Raw genomic sequence first — 26,080 nt, forward strand, 5'->3', positions numbered from 1 at the left:
TTTATCAGAAGTCTGTTCTAAGATATATGCTTTTATTCTGATAAATGGTATTTTAAACAAAGAGATAAACAACTTCCTTCACATAAAAAAATACAGTCTAGTACCAGATCTGGAGGTTGGTGGCCCTCCCTGTGGCAGGGAGGCTGGAACTTGACGATTCTCGGGATCTCTTCCAACTCAAAGTCATTGTATGATTCCATGCTGATTCTATGAATATTCCTTAGCCTATCTTATTGTTCCTAAAGGGTTTGAGAAGGGCATTGCACACATACCCGCTGTACACGAATGCCTTGCAAGGCTGCTATTCGGCACGGTGTTGGCTGATTGCCGCTGCTGCCCAGCCCCAGCTGGCCGTTACCATTGTAACCCCAGACATAGACCTACAAGACAAGGACAGGGATTTTAGCTGTTTGTCATTCTTTTGAAAGCAGTGTAACTTCTTCACCCTTCCAACAATAATTTCCTTCAGTATTTCAGCTTCCCACACTTGGGAACTCAGGATCTGCACGTTATATGTAGATACTTCTAAGTGTATGCTCACCAAAAGTCTAATCCTTCCTCTTCACCCTGCTCGTTAGAAGTTACAACAGTGAAAAACAAGTGATTCTTTTCCCCAGCACAGAGCAAATTCAGCAGGAATACTTCCCTTTTTCAAAGAGTTAGTTTCTCATTCAAAAATCCTCTAACACAAGAGAAGACGTATGAAACCAAGTATAAACTGGAAGCTATACACAACAGTTTGAATAGACTGCTCACAGTTTTATGCTGTAAAAGGGAAATACTGAAGGCTGAGCATTTCAGTGACGTATATTCCACTGCCCTAATACAAACAGTCAATAGCTTCCTAGGTCTAAACTGAAATGCTTGGAGTGATGAATCTGGAGAGCATTGAGGCTGCCCAAAATCTTCAGCTCAAGTGAACTAAAGCAATAGGAAAACTATATCCCTTTAATATCCTCACAGAGATGGAGATTAAAAGTTTGAGAGGTGTTTGATGTGTACTGCAGTGGAACGAACATATGCTATCAAATTCATTTTCTGTTGGTTTGGTTTTTTTTGTCTTCATAATAGATGTGTTTATACAAAGACTGAATATTAAGATTGCATTCACTGATTATTCTCACATTCTTGACTGATAAGATTCTAGTATAGACCAGATAATTAATTTTGCCATAACTGCTAAAGACAGCAGTGACATAACATTAGTCAGCACCTTCATTTCTGCAAGAACATAATCCCAACTGGAAAAATCAATAAATCAGTAATAAAAAGTTACCTTTTTATGTACGAGAAAATGAAGCTAACATGAAATATTAAATACACATATATTTATGATTTAATCCCCAAATTTATAAAAATCTCCTGACCTTTAAAAACGCTGTTTTTTTTCCCTTGAGAACTGTATTTTCAAGTCAATTTTAAATTTGATCCCTGAATTCCTTCAGGTCAAAGCCAACTTCAGTAGCTGATACTAAGTAATAGCTGATCAATTTTGAGTAATCTCATAACGCAGAATTTCTCAGTGTAACTTCTTTCTAAAGAAGATGGTAAAAGCATTATGGGTAGGATGATGTGCTTAAGGACACTGTGAGGATATGCAAGCAAATTCATGACAAAGATTTTTACAAACAGTATAAGCAGGCAAGTCAGATGGACTCTGGCAATAAATACTTCCTTTCTCCTTGGCAGCAAATTACAGAGAGGTTTTAAATGATCTCAGTGCTGTGATACATACAATAAAGTTTAGTCCAAAAATTCACTTATTTCTTACCTCTCCATTTTCCACCACAGCCATAGAGCACATCTGTCCACAGGCTATGTTAACTACTACTTTATTTTGTAGGCAGCTGGTAACTCTTCGAGGAATTGGTTGATTAGCAGTTGAACCAGATCCAACCTGGCCTGAGTTATTATAACCCCACGTGTACACCTGTTGTAAATGAATTATCATAAATGAAAGGTATGTAACAGACATCTCTAAGTACATATTCAAGACAGAAAGATCTGTTAAATGTGTAAGAAATACATATTTAGGTTGTATTCATGTGCTCTTCTACAGATCAGGGAAGCTACATAGGTTTATCATTTAAGTGTTTCTATCAAAAACATGCAACTCACAGTATTTCTATATCCCATTCTTTAATGTTTCTCCTACCAAAGGCAAGAGGCAACACAAGAACTGCACTCATATATCACTGTTAGTTTACCAGAAGCCAAAACACAATGGCTAACTGGATTCAAATAACATCTCAAATGACAGAAACACTTTTTCCTCCAGTGCATAGAACTTCTTACACGTCATGATTTAAACTGACATCAGCTTTAGTGATATTAAGTATCTACAGTAGGGTATAGCATAGGAAGAAATGGTAATTTCTTTTTATAAACAGAAGTGACACAAAAATCAGTGTCCTGCATATACTTCAAAGTAGAGAATCTCTAAGACTTCTCATTTTTCTTCAACATTTTTGTTGCAACATCACTCTGTGGACAGAAAGAAGGAAGACTAATAGACTAGCTGCAGTGTGTTTTGCTGTTTCTTCCGTACCCAAATTTCATTAGAAGAAAAAAAAAGATTTACTCTCTAGCTTTTCTCACCTCCCCATCAGATGTTAACACCATAGAATGATGAGAGCCACAAGCAACTTCAATGACTTTCTTGTTCACCAAGTTGGTAGAGACTTGACAGGGAACCAAACCATGATTTGTTGTACCATTGCCCAACTGACTGTAAGCATTATGACCCCATGTGTACACTTCTCCTTCTGTAATAAAAAACATAAGAAGCTACTAGAAAATCTGTTTTTTCAATGACTACACAACATGAAATTACAAACTGATAAGTGAAATTCAGTAACATATTGTACGTAGTTAAGTATATATATGTCCTTTTTGGCTCTTAATCCCAGGGATATACTACTGCAATCTTCTCACAGCATTTAACACAAATCCACAGTGATAGTATCCATAATATCCACACAGTCTTCATAAAAGAAATCAGAAAGCTAAAAGAAAGGAAATATAGAGCAAAACAGAAGAGCAAAAGATGAAATGACAGTCTGTTTCAGTTAATGTTTTTGTTACTGAGAATGAATCAATATTTCTGTATAAGCCCTGGCCCAGTGTTTCCCATTTTTAAAATTTCAAATAATACAATTTTCATCCTACTACGATATAAGTAAAGATGCTTATAAGAAAAACAATTATGTAATGGTGCTGCTTATTACATAAACATGTTATTTGTGTCCTGTATTTTGAGAAACATGGTAGTAAAATTAAGAATGCACGAAATGTGGATGCCCCATCCCTGGAGGCATGCAAGGCCAGGCTGGATGTGGCTCTGGGCAGCCTGGTCTGGTGGTTGGCGACCCTGCACATAGCAGGAGGATTGAAATGAGATGATCATTGTGGACCTTTTCAACCCAGGCCATACTATGACTCTGTCTGACTGGGTTAGACCAATAGTCTGCTGCAGAACTGTGTGTGTGCCTGGTAATTTAAAAAAAAAAAAGTGATGCTTAGAGGTAATGTGAACCTGAGCCTGGTCACTTTTTGCAGCTCATTCCCTGTGTACTTCCTCAGTACTTACAACTTCGATATTATAATTCTTCTGATTCACTTTAATATATGTGTACTGGTCTTATTGCTCATGAAGCTATCGTATTTGCTTTTCTTATCTGTTTTAAATCAGTTGTTCTCTAGTTCCAGTAGCCCAGATATAGTGAATGGTAGTTCTACATTCATCTTGTCTATCATCATCATTTTCTAAATGTCAATTATGCTGTTATTCTAAGAGAGTTAGATTGGACACAGAACTCCTTCAGATCTTAGATTCTTTGTTTGATATTTTCACCAAGGGTTCCTTCAAAACTACCAAAGCAAAATGTGCTATACTAAACCAGCATTTCCCTACAGTAAAAGGTTTTATCCACTGACTTTACCCTGACAAAAGCAAATAACATGAGACTATGAATTTCAGAAGATACATGAAACAGGTTCACATAGAAATTGTGGACTAACTGAAGTGAACCGTTCTGAAAAAAGTAGTATTTGCATCATACTTTACCTTCTGTAGCAAGAACAACGTGAGGGCCACTTCCATAACTCAGACAAGCTATCTTTTTGCCACATAGAGAATCTAATCTCTTTGGCTCAATTGTGCTTTGGACGTCTCCCGTTCCCAAACACCCACTGCAGTTCATGCCAAGCACAAAAACCTGTTATAAAAGAATCACACAATCATAACTTAGGGGAAAACAGACAACCAGAGGCCAATTAGTCCATCTAGTCCTTTACTCAACAAAGGTCTACATATATCAATTTACTCAAGGCCATGTCCTTTTGAGTCTTGGCCACCACCAGGGTCATTAAGCTCTCCAAGATGTAACCACTGTTACAGTAATAAAAATATTCTAATATTTCATTGGAATTTCCCATGTTCCAACTTGTGTTCATGCATCTCCAAGAAATCTTTACCTTCATCTTCTCTTTATTCCCTGAAAGTGGTAAGAGGCCAGTTTTAATTGCAAATGTCTTAGTTTTAATGAAAAGGTTCAGGTATTCAATATGCAACTTTTTCTCAGTATGCAACAGTACCAGCTTTCACAAAATCTTGACACATAAATTAGAAAATACATCACGTTCTCACACACTCTTGGACAATTACCTCATCATTTTCAGTTACATACAGCACCTCATTACCAGCACTGCCAAATACACACGCTTGACGAATTAACTTGAGCTCTTCTTGTGAACAAAGGGAAAAAATTGGCCATTTCCCAACATCCAGCATCTTCAGGGCTGACAATAATGTTGCCTCCAAGACCTGATGTTAAAGACAAATTATATCAAATAGCTACGTAGAGAGAAATATACCTTTGCATGATACAAAGGATAAATTCAGACAAACACCACTACCTGCATTCTCAACCACAGAACATTATTTTAATTTCAGAACAATACACACAGCAAAAGCGTTATAATAAACAAATAAACTGTATCATGATCTACAAAGGAAGGATCTATGTGCATGAAGACAACTACAATGTAAGAAGTTAAATGCTGTGGTCACATTTTTGCTATATTCATAGAGTGTAACTACTAGATTAGAGAATTCAAAATACAGGATTCTAATACTAAGATGTAAAGTATATATCTAAAATCTGACAACAGTGTGCTAAAATTATTGTTTTTTTTAAAAAAAAAAAAGAAAAATCTGCCCAAAAATGTACTTATTTTTGAAAAAGACACACACTTGTTTTCACGCATTAAAAATGGAAAGTTGAGAAAACTCAAGAAACCTTTATCCTTTACTTCTGGAACTGTCTGTGTTTCGAAAGTTACTTTCTAAGAATATTTGTGTCTGTAGGTAGATATATAATATGAAAAAAAAAAGATGACAGAACATTCTCCACCTAATTCAAGGAGAAACAACAACCTTCTAGCAAAGGAAAAGAAAAATAATTCTCTCCAGACACTGAAACTAGTTAATGTCTGAATTTCACTCAACATTTTTACTGCTTTAGCACAGCATGACTCAGAAAAATGCTGCCGTATCAACTTTTAATAGCAAATTTTGCATGGAGCACTCATCAAATTTTCTTTTACTAAAATTAAAGAAGTTCTGGATGTGAAATAAAAGTAGCAGTAATTGGTAGCTCTGAAGATGAGTAAGAATAGATTTTTCCTATCACTGCATTACACAGTTTACCATGTAACAGCAAGGACTGCATCACTTGCTTACCTCTAGGAAGTATCAGACTTTCAAAATACTCTGTCATAGAAAATACAGATCTTTATATATATTTATATATATAAAATCTGTGACTGAAACAAAGCTGTGGATAAATTCTAGTTTAGAGTCACCTGTGGTAGCTGTAAGGATATCACTTTTTTGACTAATGTCACTTATGAGAAAATGTACACAGAAGCATAGATAGAAATATTTCAAACTAAAGAAATAAATCTTTAAATTAACTGTGAATTTATATCTTTCAACAAATACACTTCTAAGGAAGGAGAAGGAGGATTGGTCATGTTCCATAAGGAAAAGCTGTGGTTTTGATCACACAGTCTATTTCCCCATGTCCTCACAGCAAATAATTTAATTTAATTTAACAACCAGTCTGAAAGCTGGTTATTTGGTTTTGTCATACAGATCACCTTATCAACACATTATCATGAAGCTCAATAAATGATGTGTTTCACTAAGTTCTACAGGCAGAGCGTACAAAGAAAGAGACAACAATTTGAAGTTTTCTCATCACATTATGCTCTAAAAATTATTACAAGTTTGTGTTGTTGAAACACTAAGCTGAAGAACGCAACTTTCAAACTTAATACTAAATTAAATCAATCTTGTAAGCCAAAGAAGAGATTCAAACTGATTAAAATGAATGTATTGACCTTTTAATATTTTGTCGATCACATTAGTAACATTTCTTCATTATTCTACCTACAGTTTTGGTTTTCTGTTTATCTTGAAAGCTACTGGCATGTCTAAGCTAATAATAAAACCATGCTTCTTTCTCTCGAGTCGAGATGCATGGAATTCTCAACCCAGAGTCACACTCTGACCTTGACACTGACTCCTTGAGAAGGAGGAGGTTCATCTTCCATATGGATTTGTGCTGGTGTCCCTCTGCAGAAAGAGAGTTGTAGTTAAAATCACCGTACATTTTGCTGCAACAATACTTTATAGCATTACATACATTTCTTATTAAGACCAAACTATTTGTTTGTTTCTTTGATAAAACAAAAATCACGAAGCTCAGACAACTTTGTTTTTACTTTCAACTGTACGATGATCAGTGACTCAATTTTCTGTGTCCTTACCAAATTTCTTAATACTTGCAGAAAACTTTTTTAAACAAGTAGCATAATTGAAGAAGTTTTAATAAACACAACACTCCAACAGGTTTTCATTGTAGTAAAAACGAATTTAAAACCTTGCTGATGTAATTTTCCAAGACATTCTTTTCAGGAAAGAAAAAGCACATGAATACAACTTCCCATTTGTGGCATAACCCTTTAAATATTTTTATTTCATCTTCATTCTGAAAAGCAGTGAATGGAAAAAAAAACAAACTCAAAAAAACATTTGGACATTTTCAGATTTACTGAGAATTGTTAGAATATTCGTTCTGTTTCTGAACCTCCCACAGAAAACTAAACATCTGTAAAATTCTGACAGCAGGCAGAATGACATCCAAGGGACGAGTAGCTATCATTTTACTCAGCTACTCTTCATAGGACTACCACACTTCAAAGAGGTTTTATAAAACTTCTAATTTTCTAATTTAAGTGAAAGCACAGCTCTGTATTTCTGCATTTCATCTGCAAGCATTTAATGCACAACTGGTGGTCATTATTCTTCAAGTTCTGATATTTCAATTCAGTTGCTTCTGTTCAGTCAAAGGAACACCGTTTGACTTTCAAAGCAGTGTTAGTATAAATTAAGATACTTTAGGATGGACCACTGCAGTTAGTGAATGAAAGGTTCTCCAGCCCACTACTTTTTCAGAGTTTCAGAAACATACTGAGAATTTTGAGTTAACTTTGCAACACAGATCATCTACATGTCCTCAAAATGCCAAAGTTGCTTTATCTTAAATGTAACTGAGAAAATTACTCTGCAATTCCATTCTTCAACATATTTTGTAAACGTAGACATCTTATTTCCCATCAGTCCTACAGGAGTACATAGGACACCCCAGATAACATCTTTTTATGCTGTTATTCAAATTCATTTGTTCTCATACACATATCTGCCTCTGCAGAAGTTCTTTGTAAAAGCCTGTAAGTGATTTAAGGTTATACAGAAACCACTGGATCTTGAAAGCAAAGAAGAAAAAAATATTAAATCATTAGGCCTACCTAAGAAACATTCTTATTCGTGGACCTACTGATTATTCACATTTTCTTACTCTTTTAGGAATTCTTCCTCCAGAAAAAATAACAGTGAAGCAAAAGAAAAGCAGTATTTTCATCAAACGATTAAAGAATAGAACCTGTGCACATTTGAGGACTTCAGATACAGAAGAAAAACAATGTCCAATCTATTACAGACCAGTTAGTCAGACTATTTATAGTTTTAATATACTTATATATTCTCTGAGAATTCTTACTTTAAAATAATCACCCATTACTTAAAAAAAAAAAAAGCAATACTTACTTTTGAAAGTAAATAGGTAAGCAACATATATTTCTCATGTATTAAAACTTTATATTCACTAGCTGCTTTTCCCCACAAAATCTAACGTGCCGATCTAAAAGAAAAAACATCATTTTTTTGTGGAGGTACACAAAGTTTCAGTACAAAAATATTTATATTAAACTTCACAAATCTCTTATCTGGAATCCAAGTACAATTTAAGAATCTGGACAGCGTACTCTGGCAGTCTGTGTCAAGACTTTTTCTGTCTCTGGATCTGCTCCAACCATGGTCTTGGCACAAGCTATGTATGCCTTTGTGGATAGATAAGATTGAGTTAAGGAACATAAATGCTGCTTCTATTAGCCAGGTTCCATTAAGAGTCTAACCAGATCACTTAATACTAAATGTTTATACAGGTTCACTGACGCATTCAAATGTAAACAATGCTGCAGATTTTCTCTCTAGGAACTTGGCAAGCTAACAGGTGGTTTTTTGTTGTTTTTTTTTTCTTTCCAGAACTCCACTTAGCATTTCCTCCCACTTAATTTGAGCATTTATGAAACTCATCTGCTGAACCAAAGATCTGTCTGGAGTATCTTGCCCCAGTAACTCTAACCACAGACTTTGGAAAGAGCAGGAGGAAAAAGTCACAGGCAAAAAAGGACTTGCTGACACTTTTAGGAAAGGGACCTAACCTCGGCTGATCTTGATTTCTCAGCAGCCATGTACCAGAGCAGTCATGAAATTATGCTAACCTGTCCAAGTGATCTCCCAGGAAAGGACAGAATGGTAATCACAAAATCACAGAATCACAAAATCTCAGAACAGAGGTTGGGGAAGGGATCTCTGGAGATCATCTAGTACAATCACCTGCCAAAGCAGGTTCCCTATGGCAGGCTGCACAGGGAAGCATTCAGGTGGGTTTTGAATACCTGCACAGAAGGTGATTCCACAGCCTCTCTGGCAAGTTTGTTCCAGTGTGCTATCACCCTTAAAGTAAAGAATTTTTCCCTTGTGTTTGTATGGAAATTCCTATGTTCCAGTTACTGCCCATTACCCTCTTTTCAGATGGTCACCACTAAAAATAGCCTGGCCCCATCCACTTGACTCCTCTCAAGATATTTATAAGCAATGATAGGATCCCGTCTCCTTTCTCTATGCTGAATAGTCCCAGGTTTCTCAGTCTTTTCTCATTAGGGAGATGCTCCAGGCCCTAATTAACCTCTGTAGTCCTCTTTTGTACTCTCCCTAGAAGTCCCCTGTCTTTCTTGAACTGAGAAGCCCAGAACTGCACACAGTATTCCAGACGTGGCCTCACCAATGCAGACGGGGAGGATTTCTTCCCTTGACCCACTGGCCACACTCCTTTTAATGCACCCCAGGATCCCCCACTGGCCATCCTGACCACAAGGGCACGCTGCTGGCTCATGGCCAACCTGTCATCCACCAGGACCCCCACGTCCTTCTCCACAGAGGTCATATTATCAACAGCTACTCCCGCTGAAGAGATTACATTTCTTTCCCAAAAAGATGTGAGTCTACATTCAAAATTAACATCCTTCTTCATGTACAGTGAAATGTCAATACTTTGTCCAGTGCTGACCATAAACTGACAGAAATCAGCTTTTCATTTCTCTCTCCACTGATGCAACATTGTCCATTACCAAGAAACTGCAGACCCTGAAAAACAGTAAGTGGTTGGTTGAACAGCTGTTATCTCCAACTAAAGAATGGTCTGCTCTCATTCCCTTCTTGCCTCCTGACACCAGACTGTGACATCTCAGCTCGTGATGCAAAGCTCTTCTGGGTGCATACTAATTTCAAAAGCAAAGGTACACATAATTTAGAAGCTAAATCCATGAACCTTTCAAAGACTGAAACCTTGACAGTCTTCCAGACTGTCATCCTTGACCTTGCAAGGCAACTGTTACAGAAATTTTGAATTAAAATGACCTATGACAGTGTTATTGTCTCACTCTACAGAGACAAAACTTTAGCCAAATACACCTTGTCAGCCAAAAAAACCTTGTCAGATGCCATTTCTCTTTTAGCATGATAACCCAGTCTGGCTGGGACAGACCTCCAGAAATACCTCACTGAATTTATCAGAGGTCCATCTACATGCAGAGTGGTTTTTTGGAGCTGGATACTTGAAATCTATTGGCAGAGGCCTTTTTTCTTTCTTTTTTTTTTTTTTTTTTCCAGTAATATCATCATGTTAGAAAGAAATTTATTGCCAAAAATGAAAGCGGTGAAGAAGCTGGAAATAATAAACAAAAAGGAAAGAAAAAGCAAGGATCATAGGGAGAATACTGCCACATTCAGCACCGTCCTTTAATACATGCTCAATACCACTTTGATAAAGCCTGAATACTTCAAGGAAAAGCATTTCGAAACACATGAGAAGACAGGAAAGAAAACAGAAGACGTGACCTTTCAACTCTCCAATGGATTAAAAAAAGTGTCTGGGTGTAATGTGAAATTCCTGCTCTAAGTGACAACACTGCTTTGAAAATCCTATGAAGATTCCTGGGACACCTTCTCCTCACTTACAAAAAAAAATCCTGGGAGATTTGGACTTGCAAGAAAATCTGACTGAGTTTTATAAAATTCAATAAGACTTTTCTAAGTCGTAAATAATAAAGATGATAAAACACACTATCCATTACTAACATTATTTCTCCTATCCCTATTCTAATTACTCTTTTTCCCCTTAGAACTGATGTCAGATATAGAATGGTGTATTGTTTACCAGTGAGCAACAAGAGTGGAACTGACTGGAAAAATGCATCATTATCTACCAGAGAAAAAATGTTTAAAGCAGAAGAAACAATTCTCCAATTCTTTTTTCTCATTCTACAAACCATCCAGCTACCCTGATAAAATCATCTGAAAGCCTTGGCTATCCATCTGCTGGTTTAGAAAACAAAAAAAAAAGTCAAGGTCAGCAGCTAAAAAAGTCTAATTAAAACCGTCAATCAAAAATATTTTTAATTTAAAATGTTTTCACTTATTTCTACAAGTGCAAAAACACCTTCTGAAGGCAATCAAGTGTTTCAGATTTTGGAAAGTAAATGCACAAACCACCTTCAGGGCTCAACACTACTGTAAGAATGCCAGGGTCACTTCCACATGCATAGTTCTGCAGTAAAAAAGAGTATTATCTCCAGATCTTGAAGATATTAAAATAATCAAACATTTTCTTAGATAGTTTCTTGGTAAAAGGATATTATTCCTGTATCTGTTTCTAAGCTGAGATGCTGAAGAATTTCTTTTTTTAATGCCAGATCCCAGATTTTCAGAAAATTAACCTGAAAGTTTCTCTTTGCTAAACTGTTAGCCAAATTCCAAGCACACTTCAGTTCCTGTAATCCATGTAGATACAAACATAAAATATTAACAACTGATGCAGTTATTAGCTCCTGTCCATTTCAAACACTACATAAAATTAAATTTACTATATAGTTGATTTGGTATAATTGACACACACTGATTCTTCATTTTGACTTTCCAACATGAAAATTCAAAGAACCAGCTTTAGGGGAAAAAGAGTATTCAGATTATTTGGTTTTAGAAGATCTTTATTAAAGATATCAATTAAGTAGCACAGCCAATTAATTCAAAATAATGCAATAAATGTGAAAGGAATAGATGGTTATATTTTTATAAACTTAAGAAATCATAGTACAGAAAATGTTTAAGGTTTAAGAATGCAAGAAATGCTAACAGCTCACCATGTTTATCAGGATAAATTGTGTACAAGCTTGAGATTTAAGTAGTATTGCACCTACAAGGGGGAACCTGACTAAACACAGATCAAACAGTATAGGAACAGCATGTCAGGAAAGGGTCTTTCTTTTATTATGTAATCATAAATTCCATCTTGCATTTATAGAAAAACAACAAACAAATGCACTTACATTGTTATGCCTCCTCTATGGGAATCTAACCTACCTGAATTGTTATTGGACAGCAGTTACCTGACCCAGCCAAGTTCTGATCCATAGATCAGTGTAACTCATGAGGATCTTTTGACTTCATATTCTCCTTGAGCTGTTAAAGAAGAATGCGGTTTCTATAGTTGTAATCTTTGACCACTTCCTTGGATGTCCAAGAATGGTCTTCCATTTAAGCTAAACTTCAATTTACAAAATGTACCTTCTACAAGGTACAAAATCAAACAAAAACTAACTAAACAAGCCCATAAGCACTACACTAAACCACACCTTTCTCTTCTACCTTCCTGGTTTGCTTAGATTTAACACAGTTTTTCAGCACACTGGGTCACCAAAATAAGGGTTTTTTTTTTTTTCCAGATCACGTCTAACAATACCACAGCATGAATCAGTGGCTGTAGTTAAACCTCCCTCTTCTCCCTCTAGCATTAGGCACCTGCAGGAGACTTTCCCATGAAGCATAAAAGACCAGGTAGGGTAGGAGGGGGGTGTATACCCCAAACCTTCCCCCATACAATGTCAGAATCTTCAGGCTATTTTACCTCAATTTTTTCACTCAGTGGTCTTATTTCTACTCTTGTTTTTCCTTACATGATTAAAGAAGCTTTTAAAACTCTTGCCTTTAACTAACTCAGACTTAATTCTGGCAATTTTCACTTCATCAGTACACTTTATCTCCTGCAGCTTTCTTTGTTTATCCATCCCTTTTCTACTCATTATACCCCAAATTTTTTTTGAAATATATAAAAATCAGGCAGACCTCTTTTTTTTTGTTTGTTTTGGTTTTTGTTTGTTTGTTTGTTTGTTTGTTTGTTTGGTAATATTACTTCCAAATGAATTCTACCTTTGACATAAAATAATTTCATACCTTCTTTGCTTCCAGGGCCCTCAGGACTCCTGTACAACTGACATCTCACTAGATAATCCCTTTGATTTTTCAGTTGCCCCTTTCGACATTGTGAATTTCAATATATCTTTCTTTATCCCTGTACTGTATTTCTATAATCAAACTAAAAATGTGGTATCAGGCCAAAAGCTCTTCTCAGAATTTTTTACACCTAATGAAAGTGACTCTAGGGCAATGCAGTACCTGCTTAGTAAGCTTGGAGCAGATGTATGCGAGAACAATTGGGCTTGTATGTCATCTGCATTGAATAAAGAACTCCACCTGCAACATAATTCCTGATGGTATCACACAGTAAGCACTATCTTATCCAAATCCAGCTCTTCTAGACTATAACAGAAACCATCAAAAGCTCTTATAATTTTTTTTTTTTTCATCAAGGCTAGATAAGCTTGATTCTTGTTTATCTACACTGCTTCCTTCTGTTACTTTACAGTTCATTGTAAGGACATGTATCCATATCACACTGTCACATCTATTTCTCATGCCTGGACAGCATTAGCTCTCCTAACTCATATGCATAAGGATCGTTATTTTCTCCATGTTTCTCTATACACCATGTCTACTCTCACATCCTTCACCATTAGTCCAGCCCAAATGTTTCACAGCGGTACACAAAAACAACTGTCTATGGACCTTACTCAGTCTGTAACAAGGAGTAAAATCCCTCTGCTAATTTTACCCTTTTTTATTATTTAGAAATATTAGAACTTTCATTTCCAGAAGGAAACACAATGTGATTCCCTAGTCTCTCAAGCAATATCAATCCTTTGTTATTTGTTAAGTCCTAATTTCTGTTTTTCTTTTTCTGCACTAAGACTGTGATCAAACACCAAGCTAAGCTTGTCTAACATACTGCAAACTTCATACTGCTTCATGAGCAGCAAGGTGCCCTCACAGCACAGAAAGCCGACCCTGTCCTGGGCTGCATCCAATAGCAGTGTGGCCAGCAGGGCGAGGGAGTGATCCAGCCCCACTGCCCTGCACTGTGAGGCTTCGCCCGGAGTACTGCATCCAAATGTGGAGTCCTCAATACAGGAGAGACATGGACCTGCTGGAGTGTGTCCAGAGGAGGGCCACAGAAGTGATCCAAGGGATTCAACACCTCTCCTATGAAGACAAGCTGAGAGAGCTGGGGCTGTTCAGCACGGAGAAGACTCTGAGATGATCTGAGCTGCCTTCCTGTATCTAAAGTGGGGCTGGAAGAGGGAAGGAGACAGACAGGGTCTGCTGTAATAGGATAAGGGGAAATGGTTTCAAACTAAAAGAAGGGAGATTCAAACTGGATAAAAGGAAGTTTTTTACAATAAGGGTGGTGAGGCAGTGGCACGGGTTGCCCAGAGAGGTGGTGGATGCCCCATCCCTGCAGACACCCAAGGTCAGGCTGGAGGGGCTCTGAGCACCTGATGGAGCTGTAGGTGTCCCCGTTTGTTGCAGAGGAATTGGACCAGATAGCCCTTAGGGCTCCTTCCCAACTCAAAGGATTCTGTGATTCATACTTCACGCTGAGGACACAACTCCCCAACACCACACGCACATCTCCCGTCTGAGACATTTACACAGACTAAAAACACAAAGCGACGGACTGCGGCACAACACCCGCCTGACAACACCCTCCCATCCTCCAACAAGCCGGCTGCTGACAGGACCCCACGGCCGCCCCCCAACAGCGCAGCTCCCGCCAAGCCGCCCGCCGCCCCGCCCCGCCGCAGGGCCGCAGCCAACAGCAGTGGGCGCAGGGCGGGAAGCGCAGGCGCGCAGCGCCCTCCCCTTCCGTCCCCTCCCCCGCCGCGGGGCGGCCGGCACCGTCCGCCAGAGCCTTGGTAGCGCTCCCGAGCCCCGCTCGACCGCAGCGCCGCGCCTCCGCGCTCCCCGGCGGATCTGCTCTACCCGCCGCCCGGGGAAGGGGGAGGCGGTGGCGGGCCCCTCGTTCCGTCGCTTACCTTCCCCCGCGAGCGGCGGCTCCTCCTCCCCGCGATGAGACAAGGGAGGATGCCGCCGCGCTCAGGCGCCTCCTCAGCCGCGGAGGGGGGAGGGAAGGAGGGAGGGAAGGGGGTAAGCGCCTCCCAGGGATCCACCTCCTGTGGCGGGAGAGCGGGGCCGCCGTCTTCCTTGCGAAGGCACGGCTGTTGTGGCGGCGCGGCCGCTTTGAGGAAGGTGAGGTGTTCCGAGCAGGCACGGCGCTGAGGCACCGAGCGTCTTCCTAGCGCAGCATCTGTAGCCTGCTGCTGGTCGCATCTCTTACTGCTGACCTGCCTTCTTGCTGTGGTGTGTGTTCTGAGACCTTTGCTGCTGTATTCAGTGATAGAAGGGTGTGGGAGCCGTATTCAGGAGGAGGAAGCTTGCTCTGTGGCTTAACAGCTATCTGTAAAATAATGTAATATTTTGCTCCATAAGTAATGGCTGCTGTTTACTATAAGAGTTTTCCTCATAAATTACAGGATTGTACTGTAAACACCCAAGTCTCTAGTCAGCAAACCTGGTTTGGAAGCACCATAAGAAGAGTTATATTATCATAGAATCATAGAATGGCCAGGGTTGAAAAGGAGCACAATGATCATCTCGTTTCAATCCCCCTGCTATGTGCAGGATCACCAACCACCAGACCAGGCTGCCCAGAGCCACATCCAGCCTGGCCTTGAATGCCTCCAGGGATGGGGCATCCACAGCCTCCTTGGGCAACCTGTTCCAGTGTGTCACCACCCTCTGTGTGAAAAGCTTCCTCCTAATATCTAACCTAAACCTCCCCTGTCTCGGTTTAAAGCCATTCCCCATTGTCCAGTCACTATCCACCCTCATAAACAGCCGTTCTCCCCCATTATGAAATGCTGTGTTCTTACACTTCCAGATGGAAAAAAAAAAAAAAAAAAAAAAAAAAAAGCATTATTGAAATAGATTTTCCTAAGAATTTCCTTCCTTATTTCCTGCTTGTGGTAAAATTCAGAAGTTGGATGTCATATCTTAGTCCAAAGGGTTTTGAATTGTTTGATTTCAGGAGTTTGAAAGTTTGAGACTTTTTATCTCCTCTCCTGTCTGATGATGAACAAGAAACAATAGCATAAGCAAATACTGGTTTCATTTGTGTCATTGCAAGCACCAGTCTCAGCTACAGGAGAGCAGACACCAACAACGAAAGCTCCTTACTGTAGTAACTATAGTACTTGCTTATGATTTATGTGTGGTACTAGTTTAAATACCTAAGTTAAAGTACCTAAGGGACTCTGATATGTGATAATAAGGGGGAGAGAGAGAGAGATGGCCTGATAGTGATAAGATAAGGGGAAATGACTTTAGACTAAATGAGGGGAGATTTAGGTTAGATGTTAAGAATACATTTTTTACTTAGAAGATGGTAAGGCACTGGAAAATGCTGTCCAGAGAGGCTGTGGATGCCCCATCTCTGGGGCTGTTCAAGGCCAGGTTGGATGAGGCCCTGAGCAGCCTGAGCTGGTGGTGGAACCCTGCCCATGGCAGGGGGTTGGAATTGGATGAGCTCTAAGGCCCATTCCAACCCAAGCCATTCTGTGATTTTGCATAATGATTTGTGTAGAGTGTGCGCTGGAGGACAGCAGACTTGGGGGATGTTGGATTCAGTAAAGAAGATAACATCATTCTCTGTAATTTTGTTCTCTATGTACAATAAACAGAATGCTGTAAAACACAGAACAGTTTATTGTCTGTTACCATGTTCATTTCTCTGATATCTGTTTTCTTGAACCCATTTCAGGGGGGAAAAAAATGTTGCTGGATTTCAGTTGTGTGTAAATATAGTAATATACCTGATAATGTCAGTCTCACAGGCAGTGGTAGCAAGCTATTCATTTTCAGATTGACAGTAAGGCAAGTATTTTTAGTAAGAGTAATTGTCCCCTAAATCAAATTTCATCTTAGGCTGTGAGCTGTTTATTGATTCTCCAGTGAATGTTTTTGAAGAGTATTGGATATTTTTCTAAAAAGTTATGCTTTATTTAACTGCAGGAAGCACTGAGTACTATTAGGTTGAAGGTTACACTTAGAATCAGTGGAAAAGATCACCATCTTGACCCAGTGAAACAAAATTTGGTTTAATGCACTGATGTCCTTAAATCTAGAAGCAGTGGGTATAGATATACATCAAAGAAACTGAATTAGAAACATTTGGTAAAAGATTGAGGTTGGTGAAAGTGTGGACATAAGAAATACTTAATGTCATTTTTAAATGGATAAAGATAGTTGTGAATGGAAGTTAAAAGGCGATTTGCCTCCAGTAAACAATGTAATAAAACAACTACTGGGACTGCATATACTGCTATTATACTTTTTAATAGAGAAGCTGAAAGTGGGATGACATGCTTGAAAATGGTCAGTGGTTTGGAAATAAGAGATACTTATTTGTGTAGTTTATTAAAAAACAGTTTAAGGGTTTTTATAATTTATAGTTTCCTTCTAAAGAGAAAACAGTAGGTATTCAGTGGCATTTTAATTTAGTGGAAAAAGACATAAGAAGCAATGGGGACAAATCAAAGTCACAGGAATCCAAGGCAGAAATTAAGGATGAATTTCTGACAGTAAAAGTTATCTCCTTTTATTGATGACTTCCTATCAAAATCTGATCAAGTTATTTCTGCATTTCCATACATGCCAGTTGTTCTATACCTGTCTCCTTTTCTACCTTTCGTTTGGGCTGTTTCCCGTTAGTTTCTTTTCTTTGCTAAGTGTAGTGCCAGATTAAGAACTCAACAACACCAAACGGAAAGAAATACGTGTCTGTCTCATCTTGCAAACACACTTGTTAGTATATACCAAGATTGTATTTTACTTTTCTCCAATAGCAGTATTCTCCTCTGCAGTTTAAGCTTTGTATTTCTTTCTTAAGGTATTTTTCCACTTGAATTTCTGCATTTTCCTTTGGTCTTCAGAATAATACTTGGTGAACCTGATTTTCTTTCCTGATTAGCAGTGGAAGTGAGCTGTTTTGCTGCACTCAGTTGCCAAATAAGGTAGTTCAGTAAACCTTTTGCTGTGTTTCTTCTTAGACAGTCTGTCAGCAGGAAATGAGAAAGCTAGAAGTCTTTTCAGGTCAAAATAAAACCAGCTTCCCACCTCAATAGCAGGGCTCCCAATACCTGTGTTGTGGTTTGTGGGGATGTTGTGTGCATCAGGGGAAACTACTGGAGGCCTGCTTCAGCCTATGAGAAAGTGAAAAAACGTGGAAGGCAACCATAGTCTGTTAAGTTCTGATACTAGATGAAAGATGAGACGATGTTTAAAAGATTTAACAACTGTTTTATATATAAGGTTGTTAGACCTGAAGACATAGCAAGTTAAGGAAGGGGGAAGTTTCCAAAAAACAGATATTTAACAAGAGTTAAAGGCAAGGGGATCCTTACAAGAAAAGTTATGCAAACTTGTTGAAATTGACAAATAATATTTATCATAGAAACCCTATATCTCATATGCCATAAGTCTGCAGGCCAGCAATGGGACTGGGTTACATTTTTCTAGGGAACTTCAATCCTCTCTATGCATATGTCTGTTTAATTTGGTTTAATTTCAAGCCCATGTTGTCTGCAGATAGGATCGAAGATCTGGAAGCTAGCTGTCACAAGGACTGTGGGTCTGGGGGTAAATACTGGAGAGACGGGATCTACAAGTTGGCTAGCAGAGGTCTACTGTGGGTAAACCACAGGTCCAGGCCAGTTACTATTGAGATTGATTGTGTCTGTGTGTATAATGGGAAGAGATCCAAGTACCAGCAGTAGGACTGTGAAACTTTGGGACTTGTAGGCCTGTGTGCCAGCAGCTGAGGAAAGCAGGAGATCTGGAATCAGCTATAAATGAACGGAGCGTCCAGGGACACCTGAGTGCATGTGTATGTATGTCTGCATACCACTGGCAATCATCAGACCTTTGTGCCATATGTATGAGTGCTGGAACTGGTAAGGCACTTCTCTCTCTGTTAATCTGCCTGCTTGGCAGTGAGTCTATTGTGCACGTGCCTTGGGAGCACATGTTCAGCCTTGCTACTGGCTGAACCCTGGGGCATGGAGCTGCAGTGTCCTTGGTCTGCTATGCCACTGGATTCAGCTGTCTTGGACAGACATCTAAATGAGTGATCGTTGTAGAGTGAAATCCTGGCGTCAGTGAGTTGGTGACAAAATGCAGCTTTATTTCTCATAAATTTCACTCATTTTTAAAATAAATACCAGTTGTTAACCCTGTATTCTTATTTTCTTGTTGTCTAAAGGTATTAGCAATTTCACTTAATTACTACAGTATTAGATCATCAGATCCATTCAGTATTGATTTTTCCTCTTGTCTGTATGTCTGCCTGGTTGTTGGGCAGCATCTCACTGTCAGTTTTCTCATTCGGGAGCAAGTAGATGCAAATCAGAGTTTTTCATTCTGTTTTCCAGGAATAACTTTACAGTAACAGTAGACAATCTGTCAGCCTCCTCTCAAGATTTTTTACTGTCTTGTAAATATTTCAACCCTTGTTTCCACAGTTTGTCCTCTCACAGGGCATGGACATGTGGCTACTTGAGCAACTCAGTTTATTTGAAACAGAAATATGGATCAGATGTGGCTTTCACAACGTTAAGATAAAGCAAATTTATTTTCTACCTGTGTCTATGTTAATAAATCTATCCTTGCCTAAAGAAGTTTATCCCATGCCTAAGAAATACCTTTAACTGGAAAAGTTGATGTTGATAACCAACAAAAAGTTCATCAACAAAAATTAAAGTCAACGTAAAACAAACTTGGGAAAGGACTGAATAAGTAGGGGTTATTAATATGAAGAGGAATGGACTGAGGGTAAATGAAATAACAATTGTAAGAGGTTGAACCTTCCACCAGTATCCTGTTACATGTTGTTGCTGCGTGACAGATGGCAGCAGAGGAACAGTGACAAGAAGACATCTGACATGGAAGTGCTTATGAAGCAAAGGTGTGTCACTGAATTCCTCCATGCAAAAAAAATGGTGCCCATTGACATCCATTGACACTTACTGAGTGTTTGTGGAGCCCAGCCAGTGGATGTGAGCACAGTGAGGCAGTGGGTGGTGTGTTTCAGCAGTGGCAACAGGGACAGTGGGTCACCTCTGCTGGTGTGGGTTTTTATGAGCGTGGCATGCAGGTTCTTGTGCATCGCTGATGAAAATGTGTAATTCCTGCTGGTGACTGTATTGTAGCTGAGAATTCGCTCTATCAAATAATGCCATTGTACTCTTTGTATCTTTTGTAGTTTCCAATGACATAAATATGAGGCATTACTTTCGGAGCAACCTGTATGCACCAGCATAAATAATATTTTACCATCTGTCCTGATGAGAAAAAAAAAAAAAACATGGCTTTGCTACATGCATGATTACAATGCTGAGATATCTTTGAAAAGTGAGCTTTAAATTACTGTTTAATATTTGAAGTCCATGTTTATGATCCATGTGTGTAACGAATACCCAGGTTAATTCTGAAGGTTTCTTTTTAACTTTTCTGTTTAAGTTACTTCATAGTTTGCACAAAAAAGGAAACAACACAAACGAGAAGTGTGACTACTGTGATTTTCTATAAGAACTGTTATTTAATTCCTTGCAAAAAAAAAAAAAAAAAAAAAAAGCTATTTCTTGCACCACATACATTATTTTCTCACACAAAAAAACAGTTGCAGACAGGAAATGTTTTGGATAGTATAACAACATTTCCTGATAAACATTTTATCACAGCTTGATAACCATTTCCTGTTGGTTAGACTTGCTATAACTATTGCCATTTTGTTGTCCTTACTATAATTAACACACATATGTGATCTGGCCAAATGTGCTCATCCTATCAAACAAAGTAAAGTACACGTGGTTGTAATGCAAAGCAAGAATTTATATTGTCCATTTCCCATCATTTAAACTTTATGACAATAAATAAAACTGCAACAAATATGAGACATTCTGGGAACTGGGAATTCCTAAAAGGGTGGAGGTTTCTCAGTGTTCCAAATACGTTGTGAGCTGTGGGCTCAGTAAACTTCTAAAATAGCTTCCGATCGGAAGGTGGGACTCCATGTAGGATCTAATTGCTCCGTGCTGAATAATCCTAGAAGGGTATCAGAAGAAGCCTGGCATTTTCTAACCAGCTTTAAAGCATTGTCATTTGCAAACTAGTATTAGAATGAGACCACATTTAAGAATTTACTCTATGGAATTGTCATGCTTTCCATCAACAGAACCACCTTCATCATTTTTTGGAGTTACCTCATTACTTTAATAATAAGAGACTGGCACTTAAATACAGCTGACCCCGATTCTCATTCACACAAAGGTTTTAAGCATGTTTGACTATGCCTTTACAGTCGATGGCCAGCATGAGGACATTGGCCCTGAAGCCTCCTGACATAGCCTAGCTCATGTGTGCATTGTCTACAGCTGTATTTCTCTTCAAGTCAGACTGGCCAATTGATGCTACGTAGCTCTTGGCCACAGAGCTCTTAGTGTACTGCTGCACATCCTCTGGCCTTCAGATACAGCATCTGTGGTGTTTTTATACTTCATTGTGTTGGAATGTGACTGTTTACTTTTAACTGTTTATTACCTTGCTTGTCTGTTGTAGGCAGATACATTTGACGTGCGCATCCTGGAGGTGTCCTCAGGAAAAATATCCAGGGAAACAGAATCTAAGACAGAGTGAAAGTTTTTTTTTAGAGTGAGTGAATGAATGTTTTGCTTCAAAATGTTGATCCAATTCATGCAACCCAGTGCTGAATGCATAAGCTATCCAGGCATCTGAAAGATGGTAACACTAATGAAATCATCTGTGTCACTCACTGAAGATGTGAAATTGAAAGTGCTTGTGGGACAGGAAAATGAACTCACATCCTTGATTTATAATTCCAGAACAAAACCAAATTGATTGCACAGAATCCAGTAATGGCAAGGATAGAGTAGATTGATTTTCCATTACAGGACTCTAGCAATAAATAACGGATAAAGTGGTGTGAAAGCTCTATTTGGATAGTGTATTATATTCATTATTATCATCTGCTTTCTGCAGAGCAGACATCGTAGAGACATTTCCTTTGAACCTAATGGATAAATCAATTTGTGAAAAATATGGTAGCAAATATGTGATGAGAGGTGAAATCTTCACGGTAATTTGCAAGTTATTCTATAGGCTGATGAAAAAATAAAGAAAATAAAGGATTTGCTTATGAACACGTTAAAAAAAACAATATGGATGACAGGATCATCCTGTTTTCTCAGGAGCTGAGAGCAATATTGCATTTACAATTGCTATTAACATGTGAGCTTGTAAAACGAGTTGTCAGAAGAACAGAAGGTTTTGTTTTTAATTCACAGTGTTGGATCTAACTATTCAAACTAAAAGCACTCTCCTCACAAAGTGCAGTTCAACCTGCAGAACTTCCTTCTGTGAGATTCCGCGAGTGCTAAAAGTTTGCAATTAGCAGAGATTGCTCAACAGAGAGTCAGGAAGTCTCCAAGATACAAACATTCGAAAGCTGGGACAATGTTTAAAGGAAATTTCATATTTGCTTACCCCACTCTTTTTTTGTACTCTCTGCCAGGGGACAGATTTTTTTTCAGCGCTGGGAGAAAACACGAGGTCTGGTAAAACTTTGGCCTGACCCCCAGTGGCCCTTTTTCATTCTCTGTCCTTATGCAGAGGATGTTTAATTGTGCTTTGACGATAACACAGATAGGCACTTTTTTCTTCCTGTGAGGAAATGCTCAATGCTTTCTGGGATTGCTTTTTTTTTTTTTTTCTTTCTGGGTGTTTTGTTTTTAAAGGAAGCATTGCTGCTGTTTGTTAGTTCTCTTTTAAGGTCAGAGGGATGGAAGACTTGATAATAATCCAGGAAGCGTGATGCAGGGCTGGCTCCACAACTGGGCATGCCCAGACTCACCCTGAATCAGAGATTGAATACTTTTCGTATATGTTGTACTAAAACATCCAGAAATGATCACTTTTAAAAAGAAAAGTTGTCATATGTTCTGTATAAATTGTATTGCTAGGAGAAATGTTACAGTGTAACACTAGATACCTGATTTAGCACATGTACAGCATATATGGGTTTTAGCATTCAGTTAAAATGCTGCAAATCAGTGACATATCAGCTCTAACTATGACTTACAGAATGCCATACATAAGAGATATGGATGGGCATAATTATTAATCAACAAGTACATAAAAAAATTTGGCAAAAATTTGAAATGAGGTTAAATCAGAAAGACTGAGCCTATTTAAGTGAACATCCCGAAAGTATCTGCCTTCATTATCAACCTTAAAGTTAATATTTTTCAGCTCTTCATGGCCTAATTTACCTGCATGTTGAGAACAGGTGAACTGGAAAAGAAGACTTACCTGCTCTGTTACCTTTCTAATTTTATATGTATGGGCTCTGTTAAGCATCCTCTGTTTATACTTCTTCTCTTGGCATTCCCAGTGCTTACTGATGCTAAAATATTTTCGTACTTTCCATTAATTATTTTAAAATATTTGAGTAATTCAAACAGTCCACTGTCAGCACATGGCTGTCGAGTTGGTGTGTCTATACAATATTTAGTACAGTATTTTGTAGGGAAAGTGATATAGAAATAGAATTTATTGCGTATGTTTAAACATGTTGTGTTTTACCCTGAGTGACATATAACCAATAGTTTTCACAGTACATGGGGAAATGAAAATAAACAAGTTGTTCAGGGTAAAGAGCTGGAATTAAGGAGCTGGAGTTCCTTGGGCTAGCCACAGACAACTCAAGTTCTCATTTTCAGGTGGAGCATTCCTGAAACTTTCAATCCTTTTCAGTGATGAGAGTCTCTGGACCACCACAAGGTTTTTGGTGTTCTTTTTGTACGTTGGGGATTAGTGTATACTGTGTTTCACAGCTTTTTCATATATTTCTCTAACTGCAAGTCATGTTTTGTGACAGTTCAATTAATCACCCCGTCAGCTTCTCTTCCCATGGAGAAAATGAGGATGATTCTGAAAAACAAGATGGAAGCTGTGCCTTTCAGAGAAGCATTTGCTATTGGGACAAACTTGGAAGAATAAAGAAGCCCTGCCCAAATCCTAATTCTGATGTCAAAATATCTTAATTTATTGGAGGCGAGAAACAAATTGAAATTTAAGGGCTAGCATTCATGTCAAAACCTTAAAAAAACCAGTATATTTCAGAGTTTTTTGCTGCAGTTCTGAAGCTTAAAGCATTCTGAGGATCTCTCTCTGACCATCCACAATTCCCCCATGCTCATTTAAGGCTGCTTGTACTTCCCATCTTCCTTGGCTGACAATTGGCTCAGCACTCCTGTCAGAAAGAGCTGTAAAGAAGACTCATGTCCTTTGAAGAAGACTCATGTCTTTCTTGGCCACATGATCTTGCTGAGATGGTTTGGAGAGATCAGGCACAGCAAGAAGGTTTCATATAGCTGATAAATACCTTGAGAACACCTTGTGAAAGTAGGTCTGATTTTTCTTGAATGTACAAATTAGACTGCCTCTGAAGACTCCCCCACGCTATTATGAAGAGGCAGTAAATCCCTTCTGAATCTGGGTTTAAGTTTGCTTTTGCTGGGTAGTTGATTAATGAGGTAGGATGCAGTTCCTCTCACTGTTTTGACGATGCTTGTACTGGACTCCTGATGCTTATATTGCCCTGCTACTTCTGTTTCTTTGCATCTATCACGTTGAACATAGCTTTAAATCACCTCAGTACTTACCAGATTACAATGCAAATGCAATTGCATAAATGTCATGGGAGTTAAATGGGAGTATGAACAACGTAACAGTGAAGAATGAGTGTAGTTAGATTGAAGACTGGAGCTTTTTCTGATACTGTGGCTTTCACGTCATGAACTGGTGTGTATAACTTGGTTGCCCACTTTTGTGAGATGATTTAGTGACCAAAGATATCCTTATAGAACTCCACTCTGTGAACATCAGATGACATTCATTCATGAGCATGATATGCTGGGAGTCAGCTGCTGTCATTGCTCCTGTGTAACTTCCAACACGCTGTACACCAACGTCATGAAACACGCCACCTGTGTGGTGAGATGCTCCTCTCCTGAGGTATGGCAGGGAACAGCAGGACAACAGAGTGCTCATGTAATGTGTTTGCGTAGCCAAACTGTACCAAGAAATCTGATTGAGCGCGTAGTGATCCTTAAATATGACAGTGGATTAGGCTGCGCATTTGTGTTGACCTACTCATTTGTTCATGAATGGACAACATTCTCCTCAGAGATATGAATAGACTACAGAGATATGAATTCACTACACAACAAGTTCACTATTCATAGATGAGAAACCTTATAGAAACATTCTGGTGCTCTTGCGTCAGCCCATCGACCAAATGATTGAAAGCAACAGCCCTATAAGAGTAGCTTCCCAACTTGAGCTCTGGGTAGCTCCTGTTGGCTGGGCCGGGGCTGCTGCCTAGCAAAGGAGAGACAACTGATGAATGAGAGGCTGACAACTTCATCAGCATATGAGGTTAATCACAAAAGGCACCATCGCTTGTTAATTTGACAAGTGTGCTTTCCCCCCTTCTCTAGTATACTTATGTTTAAATTGTTTGCATTTCATTTAGTGCACTCATGTTTGAATAGTCTGCATTTTTCTCAGTACACTTATTTTAAAATTGTTGTATATTTCACTTAACAGTAGATATTTGTGCAGCTAAGGTTGAATGCTACAATAAAATCACTGTAACCTGGCATTCGATTTGTTGTCCAGTATGCAAAGAACTCCATTGTCCTGTGACTACCTGATATCCTCTGGCTGTCTTTTTCTTGTCTCTGCTGCAGTCTTCTTGCAAGGCCTTCTGCTAAGCACTTCTGGAAAGATAGTTCTCAAAAAATGGCCAGGCCAGAGCAGCCATGTGCAGTTTTCTGTAACAGCATAACAGAATGAGGAATAAAGCCCAGCAGTATCTTTTCTATAATTACAGCAAGTCAGTGCTAGAGGATAGTCTACTTATCTCTGGTAATCCTTCAAGATAACCACCATTTCATGTCTGTGTTAAAGCCCCTTGTGTCCTTTCTCTTACAGAAAATATTTAGGGGAAAGAAAGTTTGC

General features: G+C 38.7%; 1 protein-coding gene across 7 annotated transcripts in view; it reads right to left on the bottom strand.

Annotated features, from left to right (window-relative positions):
- Nucleotides 1–15,211, bottom strand: part of LOC116244084 (RCC1 and BTB domain-containing protein 2) — a 31,538-nt gene extending 16,327 nt beyond the window's left edge. The window contains exons 1-10 of one of the 7 annotated variants that reach the window (XM_090131810.1): nucleotides 14,959–14,973; nucleotides 13,202–14,214; nucleotides 8,392–12,208; nucleotides 8,174–8,267; nucleotides 6,577–6,640; nucleotides 4,667–4,825; nucleotides 4,067–4,217; nucleotides 2,599–2,765; nucleotides 1,772–1,930; nucleotides 273–380 (exon numbers count right to left, since the gene is read on the bottom strand). In XM_090131810.1, coding sequence (XP_089987936.1) covers nucleotides 273–380; nucleotides 1,772–1,930; nucleotides 2,599–2,765; nucleotides 4,067–4,217; nucleotides 4,667–4,825; nucleotides 6,577–6,640; nucleotides 8,174–8,211 — 846 coding nt within the window. In that variant the 5' untranslated portion in view covers nucleotides 8,212–8,267; nucleotides 8,392–12,208; nucleotides 13,202–14,214; nucleotides 14,959–14,973. The other 6 variants (XM_090131816.1, XM_090131822.1, XM_090131805.1 and 3 more) reach the window with 6 other exon arrangements.
- Nucleotides 15,212–26,080: the final 10,869 nt, after the last annotated feature.

The sequence above is a fragment of the Phasianus colchicus genome, chromosome 1, assembly GCF_987193195.1.
Source record: "Phasianus colchicus chromosome 1, bPhaCol1.hap1.1, whole genome shotgun sequence".
In the NCBI taxonomy this organism is placed as follows: Eukaryota; Metazoa; Chordata; class Aves; order Galliformes; family Phasianidae; genus Phasianus; species Phasianus colchicus.